This window comes from Pyxicephalus adspersus, chromosome 1, assembly GCF_032062135.1.
Source record: "Pyxicephalus adspersus chromosome 1, UCB_Pads_2.0, whole genome shotgun sequence".
Lineage (NCBI taxonomy): Eukaryota > Metazoa > Chordata > Amphibia > Anura > Pyxicephalidae > Pyxicephalus > Pyxicephalus adspersus.
The window spans coordinates 27,418,559-27,437,389 of NC_092858.1; the positions used below are offsets into that span (position 1 = coordinate 27,418,559).

At 37.1% G+C, this 18,831-nt stretch overlaps 1 protein-coding gene across 3 annotated transcripts in view; it reads right to left on the reverse strand.

The window, feature by feature from the left end:
- Window positions 1-7,593: 7,593 nt before the first annotated feature.
- Window positions 7,594-18,831, reverse strand: part of PAN3 (poly(A) specific ribonuclease subunit PAN3) — a 28,689-nt gene continuing 17,451 nt past the window's right edge. For 2 of the 3 annotated variants that reach the window (XM_072404587.1, XM_072404579.1), the window contains 11 exons: window positions 18,568-18,625; window positions 18,328-18,489; window positions 16,900-17,016; window positions 15,938-16,039; window positions 14,409-14,574; window positions 13,474-13,561; window positions 12,726-12,865; window positions 11,731-11,860; window positions 10,025-10,089; window positions 8,892-9,030; window positions 7,594-8,788 (listed from right to left, as the gene is read on the reverse strand). In XM_072404587.1, coding sequence (XP_072260688.1) covers window positions 8,648-8,788; window positions 8,892-9,030; window positions 10,025-10,089; window positions 11,731-11,860; window positions 12,726-12,865; window positions 13,474-13,561; window positions 14,409-14,574; window positions 15,938-16,039; window positions 16,900-17,016; window positions 18,328-18,489; window positions 18,568-18,625 — 1,308 coding nt within the window. In that variant the 3' untranslated portion in view covers window positions 7,594-8,647. The remainder of the gene's footprint in view (window positions 8,789-8,891; window positions 9,031-10,024; window positions 10,090-11,730; window positions 11,861-12,725; window positions 12,866-13,473; window positions 13,562-14,408; window positions 14,575-15,937; window positions 16,040-16,899; window positions 17,017-18,327; window positions 18,490-18,567; window positions 18,626-18,831) is intronic. The other variant, XR_011919801.1, reaches the window with a different exon arrangement.

An 18,831-nucleotide genomic window follows, 5' to 3' on the forward strand; every position in this document is an offset into this window, starting at 1 on the left:
ATTGAGTTCAATACAAAGTGATTTGAATTTCCCACCCCGCCTCCCGCACCGACGCATGCAGCGACGTCACCAGGAAACCCCGGACATCGTCACTGCACTCGCCGGGAGAAGAAGGAAGAGAGAAGACGTCTCCAGAGGAGCTGCGGGGACCGGGTAAGTATTTTCTTTCAGTTGTAATCCGATTGTCATACAATGTATCACACCCCCTGGTGGCATGCATGTTCAGGCAGCGGCTGGGCATGTCTGGGCAAGTCAGTGAGCTGACATCAGATAGGTATATATGGAGAGATGGACCAAGGACTTGTCTCTAGTTTGAAACCATCTTATAGTACAGCTAGGCCATAGTGAGTCTGTTTTGAGCTAAAGATGAGTAGGCGCAGCTGTGGATGTGATCAACACAAGAACCTAACCAAGAGGGTGAGATTTGCTTACAAGTATTATTTTAGATGTGAAATTGGGGATCAGGATAAAAGCTGGGCACCTCATATCTGCTGTCAGGTGTGGTACGTTGGCCTAACACAATGGTTGAATGGGAAACTGAAACAAAAAATCCCTTTGCTGTGCCTATCACTCACATCACATCACACTGCTACCTCTGTATGAGTAAAATTGCTGGGTTTTCGAAGAAGACTAAGACAAATATCGTCTATCCTGATCGTGAATCTGTTCTGAAGCCAGTGCCGCATGATGCAGAGAATCCAGTGCCAGTCCCTCCTACATCTGTTGTTACTGACTGTGACATGTTGGATGAGGAACAGGAGAATGATGTTGATGTTATAAACCCCAATTTGAAGAGGGTAAGCCATATTTATAGGCCAATCAGATTTAGATGATCTAGTAAGGGACCTTTTTTTTGGACAAAAAGAAACGACAACTTCACACTTTCGTAATCCTCACACAAAGTTTGCAGGTTATTACAAGCTGGAAAACGACATTTGTTTCTGTACCGGTAATGAAAAACCTTCTGTTCCTCTTGCTCATGGCCGAGGGAATGAAAGAGGCATACGAATCCATGGAGGTCATTTTGAAATTAACTATTCAAGTGGAACGTTTGTGGTGACCTGAAGGTGGTAGCACTCCTTCTTGGCCTGCAATAGGGATATACAAAATATATGTGATTTCTCTGCCTGTGGATCAGTTGTGATGACAGCAACCATTACAAAGTGAAAGAATGGCCACCCAGACCTAAATACACTGTTGGCCAGTACAATATGAAGCATAAATCACTCATTGATCCACAGAAAGTTTACCTTCCGCCACCTCATAATAAACTTGGATTAATGAAAATGGTATCATTGCAATGTATTGTGGTGCTATGGGTTTTCAGTATCTGAAGGACAAGTTTGGAAAAGATGCTACAGATGCTAATCTGAAAGCAGGCAATTTTGTTGGTCCCCAAATCTGCAATGTGATGCATGATGCCACATTCACAGACAAACTCAACCCACTTGAAATTGCTGCTTGGGATTCATTTGTGATAGTTGTACAAAACTTTCTGGGCCCACTCTTGGATGGTGAAACAAGTTGCTTGGAATCAAGTGGAGTTATAAAAAAAGTTGTTTTCTGACAGTGTTCATTTGGGAGTTGTGTCTGTTTGACTGGTGGGTAGCGTCTGCTTGATTGTCAGTTTTGTTATAAATAGCTTTTTTTTTTCCTTTTTCCTTGCTGACCTCTAAGAGGAAGTGGTCAAGGTTTCACAGGTGATTTAGGTTCTTGGCCGACTTACCTTGAGCTTGCTCACACTTGGCTGTTAATACAAGTGGCTTGGAATCAAGTGGAGTTAGAAAACACAGGAGTTTAAAAACAAAAGGAATTAAATCCTTATAGTAACCACAAACTAAGTAAACTTTTATAACTCCTTGTAAACAAACATTGTAACTGGAAAATGAGTGGTAGCAAGGTGGAAAGTTTTGTTCAGTGCACAGTCTGCCATATGTATGCACAAATGGAGCAACAGCTCCTAGGTAAATACCACTGTTACAGATGTGAGCAAGTTGCCTTTCTGGGATCTTGCATTGGTGAGCTGGAGAAGTACTTGGACTTTGCTAAAGCATTTGACACTGTACCCCACAGACAGTAAATATGCAAGTTGGCGTCACTGAGTTTAGAAAAGTCAATCAGTAAGTGGATAGAAACTAGCTTAAATACCGCATCCAGAGAGTTCTGATTAATGATTCATACTCTGAATGGTCTAAGGTTTTTAGTGGTGTACCCCAGAGTTCAGTGTTGGGACCTTTACTTTTTAACATCTTTACAATGATATAGAGTTTGGGATCAAATGTACCATTTCTGTATTTGCAGATGACACCAAGCAATGTAATGGAATTAAGTGTATACAGAATGTCTATAATCTACAAGCAGACCTGGATGTACTGTTTGATTGGGCAGCCAAGTGGCAAATGACATTTAATATAGATAAATGCATAACATGCATGCTTCATACTGTCTAGGGGGAATACATTTGGAGGAGTCAGAAATGGAAAAGGATCTGGGGGTTCTGCTAGATCATAGACCTAATACCAGCATGCAATGCCAAGCTGTAATAACTAAAACTAGCAAAGTTTTTTCTTGTATTAAAAGAGGAATAGACTGCAGAGATGGAGACATAATCCTGCCCCTGTACAAAGCATTGGTCAGACCACATCTGGAATATGCAGTCCAGTTTTGGGCACCAGTTCACAAAAAAGACATTGGGGAATTGGGTAGAGTGCAGAGAAGGGCAACTAAAATAATAAAAGGAATGGAGGAGCTCAGCTACGAGGAGAGATTAGCTGAACTGATTCTTTTCTACCTTGAGAAGAATCGTAAGGGGGGATATGATCACCCTGTATAAATATATAAACGGTCCATATAGAGAACTTTCTTTACAATTATTCACTTTGAGATCATTACAAAGGACAAGAAGGCACTCTTTGCGTCTGGAGAAAAAGAAGTTTAAGCTCCAGCTATGAAAGGGACCCTTCACTGTAAGATCTGTGAAAATGTGGAATCGCCTACCTCAGGAAGTAGCTTCAGCAACTACTATAGATTGCTTTAAGAAAAAGCCGAATGCTTTAAAAGAAGCAAAAAATATAACTGGGTATTAAGAATTTAAAGTTAAGACAACAGATACTGTTGATCCAGGGAACATCCGATTGCCTCATGGAATCAGGAAGGAATTTTTTTTCGCCTGTAGAAGCAAATTGTACCAGGGCCTTCCTCTGGACCAACTATGTTTTATATCTGGGATATGTTTATTTCCCTAGTGGTTGGACTTACCTTTTTTTTTCATACTAACCTACAATGTAACTGTAACCAGCAAGCGGAAAACCATGCTGAACTTGAACAACATGCTAACAGCATACCATCAACTTGGCTGCCAAATGTCACAAAATAATTTCTTACATTCCCATCTGGACTTCCCACAAAATTTGGGTGATGTGAGTGATGAACAAGGGGAGAGGTTCCACCAGTAAACATTTCTGTTATGGAAACAAGATATTAAGGCCGATGCAACCCCAACATGATGGGCGATTACTGTTGGTTTCTGCAAAGGGAGACAGCAGAGAGCCACAAATGCAAAAGTGCCTGAAACACTTCTGAAGTGTACAAGTGTGTTGAACAAGGACTCAGGTGAATTGTGTAGTTGTATATATTGTTGCAACATAAAACTACGTTTTTGTAATGTCATGGAACTATGAGGCATAAGTTAGTTTAGTATAAGGATTACATAGTAACCGTGGAACAAAAGAGTAAATAACTTAAGATCCTGATGTCCTAAGCAGAATTGGATCCAGCGCACTTGATTTAGTATAGGATGCATAGATTAGACCAAGTGCCAGAAAATATTTATTTTGTGTGATGCAGTGTTATTGGTATCTGCTAACCTTACCTGATAGTCACAAACTGCTCACTGCTAACCCTAGCAACCTCTGAAAGAACCGAAGATTTAACAAAAGCCTGGTTGAGTAACACTGCTCTAGAACAAGGTTATGAATTGCAGAAGCATTTTTAGAGGAAACCTGTTTCAGCCCCGACCTGGGAATTCTGGGCAATCAACATGTCAAAAGGACAAAGTCCCTAAACAAGGCTATTGCTACACTACAATGGGTGGAGAAACCTAGAACATCAGCATCTTAGAATGGCATGGTCAATGCACAGAAGCACAGGCCCATCCAACCTATCATAGGAAACAACTTTCAGAATTTCTGTGAAATTAAAGTGGAAAAACACCTTTTTAATAATGTTTTGGGTCACATTAAAAAAGGCTGCTAATGTGTTGAGAATTGTGTATTTGCATGCAGTTTATCTATGCAATTTAAAATACTTATAACAAAGTAAAATATTTGCCATTACAAAATCTACAAAGCATGCAGCTCTTATTTTCAAAAATAATAATCCTGCTTAAGATCTAGTGCAATGTGTTGCCATTACCTTTACTAGAAAACCCTGTTCTGTGGGTAATTCCAAGACTAGAATTACAGTTATTAGTGAAATGCCCTTTTTGCAAGGTATCCAAAATCCCATTCTACTATGAAGATGAAACGTAGGTACTAACACATAAAAACCCGTGCTGCAGTCATGTCTCATATAAGCCACTCGCATAATACACAGCTGCAGTTGCCTTATGGAAATGGCCAATAGCATAGATTAGGGTTGACACATGACTAGCACTGGCATACATCACACCAGCAGAATTGATAGTGAAAAGTACAATAATACTTGTAATACCCAGTGCAAAAAAATTTACTTCATCAGCTGTGTATACTTCTCAGCTGAGACAAGCAGCTAAAACCCTTCTAAAAGCTTTCAGATTGATGGTGCCTTGAGTTCAGTATTATTGTTCACATGCTTACCACAGATTAAATATTTAGCTCTGACAGTTCTGTAATTACCACTCTCCCTTCAGTAGAGAATTCAGCAAGGACAGTAACTTCACTGAAGTTACAACAGTGCCAGCTGCAGACTAGAAGAGAAAACTGCACAGAGATATCTTTGAACAATTAGATGATTTTCTGAAGTGTTTTTTTTTTTTTGTCAGTATGTTTTCTTCAACTACACCTCTACTATTTTGCAGCTGTTAAAGTCTCTTCAGCAATTTTACCAAGGATTGGAAATTTAAAGTTCAATACAGACAGACCTACCCTTTCATGAGAGAACCAGTACTGGTCCAAAGAACAGTGAATTTTTAGGAAAGAAGGTGAATTTGCTGGATTTATCTAAATAAAAAAAAAAGAGTAAGATATTTGCTCCCTTCCACTCAACACATTGTCATTATAAAGGCTACTTCAACTTTATACCAATTTATATCACTGTTTTTCCTAAAGGTTTTTAAAAGACAACTATAGTTTGGGGAAATGTGGGGCTTCCTTTGCAGACTATATTCTGTAATATTCTGGTTGCCTGGCTGCATTTGGTTCCTTGACTTTCAAAGTAAATAACCTAGAATAAATAGACAGCAAGTCAGAACACTGCATTAGCTTACTTGTTTCAGGTCAGTGATCTGAGCACTATTAAAAGACTCCCAAAATCAACATAACCTAGAAAACTAGTATTTTACAAAATGGTTAATAGTGGCAGCCTCCATATTGTTCCAAGTGCAATTGTCCAATATTAGGTCAGCATAATATAGCAAAAAAAGGGTACTAGCGCACTTCTCTTTGCATCCACTGTGTACTTAAAAAATCCTTTACAAAAGCGTTTGACCTATATCTCCCAGTATGCGAGGTTCGTCTGGATGGTTACAGCTTCACCCAGTGTGACATTCACATATATTTAAAAAACACACAAAAACATTTTCCTTTTTGTGTATCATTTAAAACATATGTAACATTCTGTAAGGAAAACCTGGATTGTGGACCCTTTTGTACTAGTCCTAGATTTAAACAAGAGTAAATAAAAGAACTGAGCAACCAATTTGGTTCATTCCTGAAACCTGAATCATGACTGTCTGCTTTATTATTGTTCTACCTCACTAATCAATGAATTCATGGAAAGAACAGTACACGGTTATTTCTTGTATTCTTTATTAAAAATACTGCTGTACACATGAAAACTGGGAGGAAAAAAAAAAAAAAAACATAACATTGGTAACATTTGGGGGGTCATGACACTAGAACTTAACATACAGGTGCATTTTAAAGTCCTTGACATTACAGGATGCACTCCAGGGCAAAATATGTACCCTCATGTAATATTTACAACACAAAAGAAATTACAAATATACAAAATGTAAAATAAAAAAAAAAAAACTCACATGATTAGTTTTCTCTGTGCTTTATCTCTGTTAAAATAGGATGTGGTCATCCATTGTATGATAAAGTTACATGCCTGGATGTTTTTTTTTTTTTTTACACATCAATTGCCTCCAGGTTTATTAGAATTTGGGAGGACAAGGTGTCTAAAAAAACAAAATTGCACCTTGTGAATTCAGTAAACCCCGTAAAAAACAAAAAAACAAAACTACATTTATTCTGGGAAATCCAAGACTGCTGTAAAGAAAACCTGACTGCAACATAATAGTGTAAGCATTAACTACCCCCCTACCCCCTCAGTTTGTACGTTATACTAAATCCTGACACAAAAGTGTGTTGCCTAAAAAGTTAGAGGGAAAAAAAAAAAAAAAAAAAAAACAGAATGTACAGGAACTTCTGAAAGTGACTTCTAAAACATTAGTCAAATGCTGGTTTACTACCATTAAAAAAGCCTTGTTGCCTAGTTTTGGTCCCAAAAGTAAAAACACAAGAGAAGTAATCAAATAGTTAAGAATTTCTGTATCCAACACCACTGGAGCTTGTAATGGTGTACGAATTATTCCAGTATCTACTTGTATTTGAGAAAAGAAGGGGGGGGGGGGGGGGGGGAAAAAAAGATCGGTCCTGTTTACTAAACACTACCCATATCCCTGCCACCCCCCCAAAACAAAATGCTGTCTGCTTGGAAATTAAGCATAGTTTTCTAGAATACAAGTTTGTTTTGTACAAAAACTGCAATATGATTTGTCAAAAACATATAAAAAAAGACAGCTGCTTTTATTATCTCTTATACAGAAGCTTAAGATAAAAGACAGTTTTTTTACACCCCTTAACAATGATGATTTTTTTTTTTTTTTTTACTCCTTTCTAAAGAAAAGCATTATTGTATTCATGGTTTTATTTTGTAACAATTTTTCTCTGTGGCAATTTAGGTTGTTGAATAGGAAAAAAAAAATATATCTATAAAAAACAGAAGACATGAATTAGGTTCCATGCCTAAAGACTGACAGCACCCAGAGATGTTCTGTGATCTTTAAATCTTTCTATAGGAATCTATAAGAACTTTCCACATCTCTTCAAAACGCAGGGTCCTGGTGCCTACACCTTAAAGCTTCAAACAAAGTAGAGCGGAGAAGTTATGGACAGAGTTATGGATCTGTTAAAATTCGACTCATTGGTTAGGCTGGAACATCTAAGTCTTTGTGATTGTTTGGGAGCAGTGGGGGTTGCATTCAGTCATCTTCTGGCATAGAACAACAAGATATTAAAATATATGTATTTATAGATTCAGTGCTAAGAGGTTACACAGTTATGCCTCTTCTACCAAGAAATATATCCTATATTTGGCAGTCTTTATCAATTTTTTTTTTTTTTATTTTTTAATTTTTTTTTTTTTTAATATAAATTCACTCTGTGCCACAGCTTTCAAGATGGAGGAAGAGGGAATCCTTTAAAATTGTTCTTCTGGAAGTTTAAACAAAAAAAGTCTAAACAAGATACTAAGTTGCAATACCCCTTAGTGTTCACCAAGAGGTGAAGTCACCAGAAGAACATAACATCACATTCATTAACAGTGTCTCTGCATCCAGTGTAACACTAGTAAAGCTGTGGTTCTGACAATAAAACATTTACGTGATGTATTCCTGAAACATTGTGGCGATCAGAGCAACAAAAACATACAAAACATTTGCATAAATGTTTAGGACAAGCAGGAGACCTATATACATTTTGCAAAAGGCGCTGGTTGTGTTTCTAGAGATGAGAAAATGCAGCTAGTTGAAGGTTGTGATGGCGCTCCGTTTTAAACAAAAATTCCTCTTCAACAATTGGAAAACATGGAGTTGGATTCTATGCGCCCAAAATCGTTTCGTCAATAAGGTCTTCTCAGCATAATTCTACAAAGGGTTAACAAGGAAGTGTTTATGGAATTGTTGCACCACCTGGTCTGTTTATGATATGAGGACACAAAACAAAAGCACATTTCGCTATACTGGTGAAGATCACACTGTGCCCCTGAATTTAGGTTTTTCAGAACATAGAAAGAAGGAAAAAAAAAAATATATAAAAAAAAAAAAAAAAGCCTTTTCCCTTCAACGTCAGATCAGAGTTTTAAAATAAAAGTAGTGCATACAAGTAGAGAACAAAAAATAAAATAGGAACATCATGCACCTGATGCTGTTCCTGGATTTAAAAGAAACGTCTTCACAGATAAAGCCTCTATTGGCAGCCGTAGCGTATGGTTAACTCAAACAAGCTTCTCTTCAAGTAACAGTGTACCTGACTGAAGTGCAAGCAGCTTTCGCTCATCTCCTGTTTGATTCCCGATAATGAAATGAGATGACAAGGACAATTCAGCTGTAGTGCAATTTGCTATTGGTTTAGTTCCTCAATGTCCTGCATGCGCTAGATGAATACTACAACTGACCGTTTGCGGCTGCCACCAGTTCCTGAAACGTGTTTTCAAAGCAGCGTTTAAGATCACTGTACGTTACCACAAGTACGCTTTTCTCATCTCTGGAAATTAGGCTAATTTTCTCTGGAACGCCAGCGTCCAACTAAAATAAGAAACAGGTGGTGGTGAGGTTAATATGAATGGCTTTTATTCCCCATCTGATTTTATGCTATGTTCGGCCACAGAAACCACAATGCATTTTTTACCTTATTAAGACATGATACAATATGACTAAGGTCAATCCAAGGAGTTCCCGCTTCAGTCACCTGATGGAAAAGATGATCCCTAAAGAGTTTCAGCAAGTATCTATCACCTGTTTCCGACCAGGCCGGATCTTTCTGAAATCTGTAAAAGAAAACAAAAGATAGTCACGTGGAAGTGATGTGGAGAGATTGTATATATGTGAGATCGATGGAGATATATATATATTCTAATAAATTAAAAGGTAAAACTGTTGGCAGGCTAAGTACATTAGAATAATTGCAAATTCTTATCCAGCTGGTAACCCCCACTGACCACTGGGACTTCAAAAACGAACAAATTCCTTCCTTAAGGCATTAAACAAACCCAATAACTTGAGGCAGTTTAGTAGCTACTTCTGACAGCAGAAGGGAAGCTTTCTACTATCTGATGAAAACAGTATAAGTGCACAGGATGGAGGGGCATACAAAAATATTAAAACCCTTTAACTACTTGCATCACATGTTTTGAGGATAAAATTTCCACACAGGAACCACAGCTACCCACACTCAACTCAACCAGTAAGTTCTGAGATCTTACTGATAAAAATCCTGGCTCTTCCTTTAGCTTGGCATGTCTGCAGCCTGCACAATTGGGTTTATGGTCTATGCAGTATTTTAAAGGGTGTAAAAATCATGCCACTTCAGTCAACATTAGACAAAATTAACTTGTTAGCATTTACAATAAGCAATAACTGAAGGGGTATAAAGGTTATCAACTTATTTAGCACCTGGCAGCTACTACCAGGAGCTAAACTTGACAACATAGGTTAGAAATCTTGTTCCATTTGTTACTTATCTACCCAAAAGGTCAATATAAAAAGTGACCCATCTCCCTTTCCAATGATAAACAAGTTTCTGAAAAGCTCTTCTGCACTAAAGTTCTTCAGGCTTTCAGCACTTTAGAAATACTTATTCATTCTAACATCTAAAACCAGCTTTATTACCCCTGGACCACAAAATAACTATGCTTCTAAGAATTTCCCTAGTGTGTATATACACATGTATGACAATACCCATGTTTAGGTTTGTAAAAAAAAAGTGGACTCTGGACTCTTCCTGACAATTATAGGACTTAATGTGCACCGTCCAAGACTTACTCTGGTCTCTCATTTATTGTTCCCAACTTTGCCAGGAGCCTGAATAAGCGTCCATTTTGAACCTCCTAAAGAAAAAAGTAGTGTTTGATAATGCACAGAAATAACTATATGAAAAAAAATAGTCATATTTCCTTGAATGGGGCAGAGTTAATATGTATACACACACAAAAACTTCTCAAAAATACCAGGGCGTTTAGAGAACCAAGCAACTTTTTTTTTTTGTTTAAAAAAGGCACAACCAACATCCTAAATTTAAGCCATTTAAAAAAAAAAAAAAAAAAAAAAAAAAAAAAACACACCAAATCAAAACACAAAACAGTAGTGCATATATATATATATATATATATATATATAAAAAATACATCATTTTGCAGTTTTAATTTCTCACATAGATTCTAAAAACATTGTCTGTGAAATGCAACCTGTCTTCAGGAGAATGGGGCAAATCAGACCCATAACAACTGACAAATAAAACACAAAAGTCCTCCATATTTGACCCATTGTCAAGAACAGTAGATGCACACAGCTTGGAATAGAGTCCTGGGGACATGTCCTTTCTTCTCGATCTCCAGCTGCGCAATGCAGATACGATCTCCGGTGATGTCGGTACATGCATCGGTGTGGACGGGCGAATCAGCGGGAAATTCAAATCATTTTGTATTGGATTCAATACAAAATAGCTGTATTGAGTTCAATACAAAGAAATATTCATATAATATATATGCTACTGTACATGTACATTTTTTTTTTATAATTTTTATAGTTTTTTTTAACAGATTTTTGTGTTTTGTTAAAGATTATTAACTATATGTGAGTTATGCCTAAGAATAATAGCCTATAATGAAAAAAACAAAAAAATTGTACCGCTTTTTGCATGGAAATTTGGGTGGATTTAGAACGCTAGGGTATGTTAGCTGCATAAACCATGTGTCTGCACAATTCCACTCCACAAACACTAATGAACCAGGCTCTAATGCCTCAAACAAAAGCAAGCTATATGTCCATTATGCAGTGTGCTGAAAGAACATTTGATACCTAAAGATCTTGCAAGACCTTAGCTTACTTTAATTTTACTAACCACAATAATCACTCCCATGACCTGTGACCGAATGCCTGCTATTTAAAACACACTAAGTATTCACATTACAATTATATTACATTCAATTTATAAGGCATTTGCCTGCATTTTTTCAATACGGAATAGTTGTTAAAATTAATAAACAATGTTTTGCACAGGTTTGCCTACTTTTCGGTCAAGGCATTTTTTTTGGCCATGCTAGTGATAATCTGCACAAATAATTACAATCTAATCTAAAACATCTGTGTTCCACCCATAGGATTTGCTGAAAAGCCCCGTTTAACTTCTGCTCATTTGAAAAGGCAATAGGGAAATCATGATCTACTTATGGTTATAAAACAACAACAACAACAACTACTGCAAAGAGGAAAACTAGCACTACCCACAGCAATCTTATTTTGATCATTTAGTTTTTCAGACCGCTTTATTGGGTCATTAGCATGTTTCATTTCTGCAGTTTCCTGAATAAAACTTTCTAATAAATGGGCAGCTTGAAACTTAGTTCAGTGTGTTGGGGAAGAGAAGAGAATTCCAAATCTTTGCTCCACACCTACAGCAGGCAAGTTCCAAATAAGTCTGCCTGAAAGGACACTGATCTAGTGTGTTCTAGTAACATTGAAAGCCTTACCTTGGCCAGGTCCTCTTCAATGACATCATTGCGCATTTGGGCAGCATCCAGCTGAGTGTAAAACCTAGCACCAATCATTGGCATAATGTCATTTACACTGCGCAGACGATTTTGGTCTGTCAGCAAGTACCTGTAAATACATTTACACGCATAAATACAAAGACTATATGAAAAACCTGTAAAAATTGGATACATTATATAAGCAATTTTAGTATTGTAGCTCTACATAACCAAGGTACTAAACAGAAAACATACCACCTACTTTTATCAGTAGCCAAACAGGACAAGAATTAAAATGGAATAGTTATTACTACTAAATATAGTACAATAAGCACATTACTCTTGTCTGGATTATCTAGAGGTCCTTTCTTTAGGTAGCTAGGTGCACTACACAATATATCAGGATGTGTGGCTACTATTCTCTACATAGTTCTCCCCAGAAGGTTTTGGCCAGTTGCTCCGCCCGGCTACCGTGACACCACCCCCCCCACCCTTGATCCCTGTGGCATAAACTACTGAAAACACTAAATTTGCTGTCTTGCCCCACCTCTGACAACCCAGCTAAAAAATAATTCTGGGGAGAACACTGTGCCATCATGTGGAGCTTAGAAAAATTTGACAGCTGGGCAGCAATCAGGCAAGTAAGTTATTGCAGAGGGGAACTCGCCTGTTCCTTTCTTTAATAACCACCTGTCTGAAAAGGAAAGGTTAAAGGTAGGACTTTGTGACTAGAATGCCTGATAGTAGAATTAAAGGAAGGTTAAACGTTTAGAATGGCTGATGGTGGAATTAAAGGTTGGTTAAATGTCTTTTCTTCAATTTTACCTTCGATTATGTCAGATCACGGTAGGAACATTAGATTGTAGCCAACTCTGGGGGACAGTGACATGACTAAGGACGCTAAAAGTGATGTTAATACATATAATATGCAATATTTACTTAACTAATATTTACTTTACTAAAACAAAAATAAATAAAATAAAAGCAAGCCTTACAAAATCAGGTTTTTTAGGTCAGAGGAATAATTGATGTTTACAAGTTCCATGGCTTTCTGCAGATTCTCTCGTTGAATACCCGCCAAAGAGTTGCAGGATAATGCCAGTACCACTTTTCCCAAGGAGATCAGATCTGCTTGCTGAAAGAAAGTAATTTTTATAATCTCTAAAGGACATACAAATTACAACAGGTTTCTATATCATGACCATTAAGATTTGCAGCACTAGGTTACAGGATTGTATCCCAGCAAGGATGCTATTTGCAAGGAGTTTGTATATTCTCCCATGTCTGTGTGGGTTTCCTCAGAGTACTCCGGTTTCCCCCCACATCCTAAAAACATGCAGTTAGGTTAATTTACTTCACCTCAAAATAGTCCTTGGACTATGTATAATGTATCTACCATGGTCATATGTGATTGTGAGCCCCTTTGAGTTACTGTTACCAATATGACTATGTACTCCTGAAGTCCTGTGTAATATGTCCATGTTGTATAAATACTGGCTAAAATTGTTTGGGACAGACATGACAGTTCAGTAACTCCAAAATTGCAATAAAAACATTCCCCACCCACCACAGTGCAGTAAAAGTCTCAGATTTATTTTTATTTATTTGTTGCCACTGGAAGAACACAAAAAGCAAATGTGACAATACCAAAGCAATTGTAATTTTCTGCATTTACCTATACTTGTATGGAAGAAAGCAGCCAAAACTAAAACTAGACATACGGCATTACATTACAGGACTGACCTGATATTGAGGCATCAAAGCAACAGGATTATTCTGGTTACCATCATAGGTTAAAACATCAAAGATTCCAGCACAGTTGACATGCAATCTTAAAAGAAATACAAACAGGATATAAAAATGCAACACAATTACAGTGTAACATATACAAGAACACTGCAGGCTAATAATCCTTTTAGGCTCTGGCTGCCAGGCTAGATCTCGAACCTTCATGCTTCATCAGATAAGAGCAAATCTGCACATAGGGACATTAGAACAACTGTAAAGATCCATTGAGAAAAGTCAGACTAGCGACTCAAAGTCAGCAAATACTAGTAATCTAGAATGTTCACAGTGACAACCACAAAAGGCAGCTTCATTATTTCTCATGACAGGTTCACCTTAAAGCACTCATTTTCATATGAGAAACATGGAAGCTGCAATTGCTGACTTTTTAATGATAGTCGCCTGGCTATCACACTGGCTCTGTGGCTTTTATAGTTTTGTGTTGAAGTTCAGAACACGTGTGCAGCTAAGGAGTCCCAATTTAATTCCAAGTTCCCATATCTACAAAACTTGGGAAGTAGAACCCCTTCCCCCAATATCAAAGCCAGTAAGTCAGCATAGTTTTCAGGCACCATTTTTACAATTTTTTTTTTTTCAGCAATGGCAGTCCGCAGGATTCTCTGAAAAGGTTCACTCATATGATCCAGCACAAAATAGATTAGTGAGGAATTTACATGCTGCAACTGCCAGATAACCGCCTCAACATGTGACCCTGCCTTTATCACTACGGTGAATGTTTTGCAGTCTCATTTGTTTTACTTCTTTCTCCTGTGGCTAATATTTTACCTTACGGTACAACAACTGAAGGGAGACAGAAAAGGAAGAGTCAATACTAAAATAACTACTCTGGATAAAAATGTCCTATAAACAAAGAATAAAAATTATTCTCATACCTGGTTTTCCCAGTGATGAGAATTTTAGTTGGATCCAAAATACGACATGCTAGTCCCGCTGTGTGAATGGTTCTCAACGCTGAGCTCAACTGAACAATATATGCCCAAATGAGGGACTCCGGTAACAAACCAGCATGTTGACGAGGCAAGGGACCGTCATGTTGGCCTGAAGAATAAGTGATGTTACTTATGTGAATTTTAATGACAAAAACAAAATGCTATAGTGACTTCACCTAAACAGCATTTACTTTACAAACCAAGTGAAATGTGTACACCCGTGGAAATAACTTGTGGCATTGAGATTCCCTCAAAGGAGAAGGATATGGCTATGGATAATTTATCAATCAATAATATGCTGGTCACACCATAGGCCATGTGGATCTCACACTTCCAATTTGTGGTTCTCTAAGGTATTTCCACATGTGTGAAAATAAAATGGATAAAAAAAAAAAAAAAAATTAAAAGTTTTTCCTTAAGTCCCACAAAAAAAATAAAATTTGAAGGTTTGCAATAATGTGCACAAAATGCTTAATATTTACACTCCAAGATGCACATGAATAGAAAGTCCCCCAATATTATGCAGAGAAGCACACGAAGTACAGGGGCAAGAATGTGGCACTAGCATTTCTGGCAATTTTAAAGCATTTCTCAATGAATATAGGGTGCATTTCCATAGACTGAATGTGCATTAAGGTCCCAATCAAAATGAATGGCAACACATTGTGTATTGTTGAAAAACAATGAGCATCAAGAAACATTTTGTTCAGCAAAAATGCAAAAGGTGCATATAACTCAGAGGTTCCAGGTGGAGAGAACAGAGGAATTATGGGAGATCTCCCTGAGCACCACTCACTCCCTGAGTACCACTGACTGCCCCACTGACTGCCAGCACCCAGCACACAGGCATAGCTGTCCCCTAATCCATTCGCAAAAAAGTTTCCTTGGGCGTATCCATCATCTAAAAAAAGTGAAATTAAGCATTAAATGAATCATGACCTTAAGTTAACACAATGTTGAGTTTTAACTCACTATACATGCACATGTAAGATCAAAGCTTTAGTGCTGTTGGCCCCTGGAATTTGTGAATACTATAGGAAAACTTTCGTTGTTTTCTTAGTGAAGTGCTGCATTTTATGCAATGTGAAAGACAGACATGAAATGCAATGTATACAGCTATTGACCAAGGCAAGTGAACGGTGAGAAATGGAAGCACATTTACTGCAGGATGCCAGTATTGACACAAACCAAAAACTTTGTTTTTGGTGCAATTACCACTCTATGGTCTTAGATCCTACTGTAAAACAAATCTCACAGTCATTTAAAAGTTTGAGAAGTTAATTGTAATATTCATGCCAGGGGTAAATCTTCATCTCAGCTGAACAGATGGCTAGAGAAGGTATAAAGGGGGAGGGGGGGCAGCTTGAACACTTACATTAAAAAATTGGCATAATGGTAACAAAACATTACCGTAAAGGTAACAAATATTTGAACAGTAAAGGCAACAAAGATCTGAAATAAAATGACATTACCCCACTTTCTCTTGGTAAAATAGGCGTCTGCGCTGGGATCGTTAAAATGCCTGCTCATCATGGTCTCTGCACCAGCATGAAAGTCATATGCAAAAACCAAGGCTTTAAAAAGAAAAAAAAAAAAAAGTTACATTTTTACAATAAACACTTTTATTGTAATTACATTTTTCAATATACACCATCATATACAAAATTCCCTTTTGGAATGATTAAGGTTAAAACACAAACTGTCACATATACAGCAAAATCCACATTGCTGAACAGCTCCTGACAGAACCTTACATACATGTAGCCATTTGCCAAGTGTGGGAAACGGTTACATTTCTGCTGTAAAGGTAGAGATGGCTGCTAAATCATTGTTGTTAGGGGCCTGCATCAGATGTTCATGTGAGAAATTATTTTCTCCCCTGACCAGTTCATGAATGCAAAAGCAGCTAGATGGTGGTCACATGCAGGTTTGCAAATTTGAATGATCTCAAAAGAGCTTCAAGGAAACGGCCTCAGTCCATGGACAGAAAACCATAATAAAAAAAATATTTGCCAAATGTGTAATTAAGTGCTCATTTCAGGGGACTAAAGCCAACATGCATTGCAAGTCTGATCAGTTTTGAGGTAAAAAAGTGAAACAAGGGCCCTACAGTATGCCTAAAATGCCTATACATTCAACCCATGGTCTATCAAGACAAACGTAGTTCTATTTCTATAATGTTGCTTATTGTCATTTCAGTGTCCTTGTTTCTTTAAAAAAGGAGATTTTAATACTAAAGACAAATATATTTTTATGTTTAGTAACCAAAACCAGTTTAGCTTTGCGACAGGAGGGATGTCTCACAAGAGGTGGTGTGTGTTGGACAACAACCTGCTTGGCTTTTCTGCACTTTTCTTTACAAGCAAATAACCTAAAAGCACAAACTTACCACGACAATCATTTTCATTAGAAATACACTTAGTGGTTAACTTACAATGCTCTCCAAATGCTTTGGTTGTAAACATTTCTCGTAAGGAAACAATATTTGAATGTTGGATTTTTTTCCACGTATCCACCAAAGACATGCATTTTGTGTTCACCAAACGAAAGCCTAAAAAAAAAAAAAAAAAAAAAAAAAAAAAGCGCTGATGGGGTTTCACTTTAACTACACTATCTAATATTCTCTGGCATTACAAAGAGTAAAATATCAGTAAATTACATCTAAGCTGACTCTTGTATCCACCAAACTAAACTCATTAGCAACCTTCAAATCATTCTTTGTACTACAGATGACCCAGATCCAGTTAAAGGGTTTGAGCCTTTATTATGGCCCCAAACCTTGGAATTTGTATGAGCATACAAGACTAACCGGGATGAAAATATATTTTCAATTAAGACTACCAAGTGACAAACGGCATCATAATTTTGGCATTGACAACATGGATCTTCAATTTTGGAAAATGCTGCAAAATATTAGCAAACAGAAAGTCAAATTTGTAGAATAGTGGCTCAAGTTGTGCCACCAGAAAGTCATGCAATTGGCAATTTTCAAATTGAATGAATTTGAGACAACCCAGCACTGAACTATTTAACAAAGTATTAACTGCCAAGTATAAAGGTTTACTGCAGAAGGCCAGGACTGCAAATGACAATGCTTTGGTAGATTGAGCTACTTAATTTTACACTTTAATTAGAAAACCTGGTGTAAGAATTTCCTATACGCGTCTGTGTTGAATAGACTACTATACCCGAAATAGGTGAAGTTTTACTTTACATAAACCTTATTTAACAAGACTCAATGGAGTAAAAATACACGTTCATAGCCTTTTTTTCTTTTCTAAAAACTGCCAGATTTTGCATTAAAGGCATTTAAAAACATGTTTTCAGTAAAGATATCAGTATATATGACATGGGAGCTGGCAATTTTTTACCCAATGTATATGTAAGCTTTGTTAACTACATTGGAAAGTTACACAATGATGCCGATTTGCTAAATGTAGGTAGGGTATGGTTAGCTTGCAAAGTGAATTCCCATTTTTAATGGGGTTAAATTTAACTAGTCAAAGAATACCCAATCATGTGCAAGGATAATAGACAGGAATGGTACTATAATATTACTGGATGTTAGCCAAGTTTAAGAGATGAAGTTGTGCTGACCATCAAGAGAAAATTCCATTGCAAAACAAAATATTTGCCCTGCTTCTTTATGGAAACAGCCACAATAGCAGCATTCATTTTCTTGAAATGCAGGACTTTATGTTGCCTGGCAGTACTCACTGTATGTTATTTCAACAGTTAAGCAGAGGATCTGCGTAAGGCCTGGTTCAATCTCTATGGCTATTTTCAAAGACAAAATATGGAAGAGCAGGCATGTTGAAATATAATATAATCTACTTTAAGGGCTGCTAAATCACATTCTCACCATGAACTCTTCTCAGACAGTAAGTCAGGTCATCCTTGTTGTTTACTGCCTTGTAGCATGAGGTGATGTATCCAAAGTTGCTCGACTTATGTATGCGGTTAGGAGGGGGCAGTGGTTCCAGGGGGAAAAGGCTGTGGTAGCTGTCAACCTCTGCTGGTACACCTAAAAATACAGTTTATCTATAGTATATATCAAAAGCACCACACACACAAAAATGACACTAGAAGGTGAAAAGCTTACCTGGCATATCTGCTTGATCAATCTGAGCCATTGTTATTAGGTGACGATTAATTAATTCCTAAAAACAAAACACCTCAGTGAGTGCCAGGCCAATTAGTTTTTTGCACATATGACAAATAGTAAGATTTGTTATTTGTTTTTGTATGCTTTTATACTAAGTGGAGTTGATAGTTACATTTTTGTTCACAGTTCATTTTGTTGCAAATTTGTTCTTCAGCAAATAATTAAATCTATATTTTCACTAAAAAATATACTGAATGAATA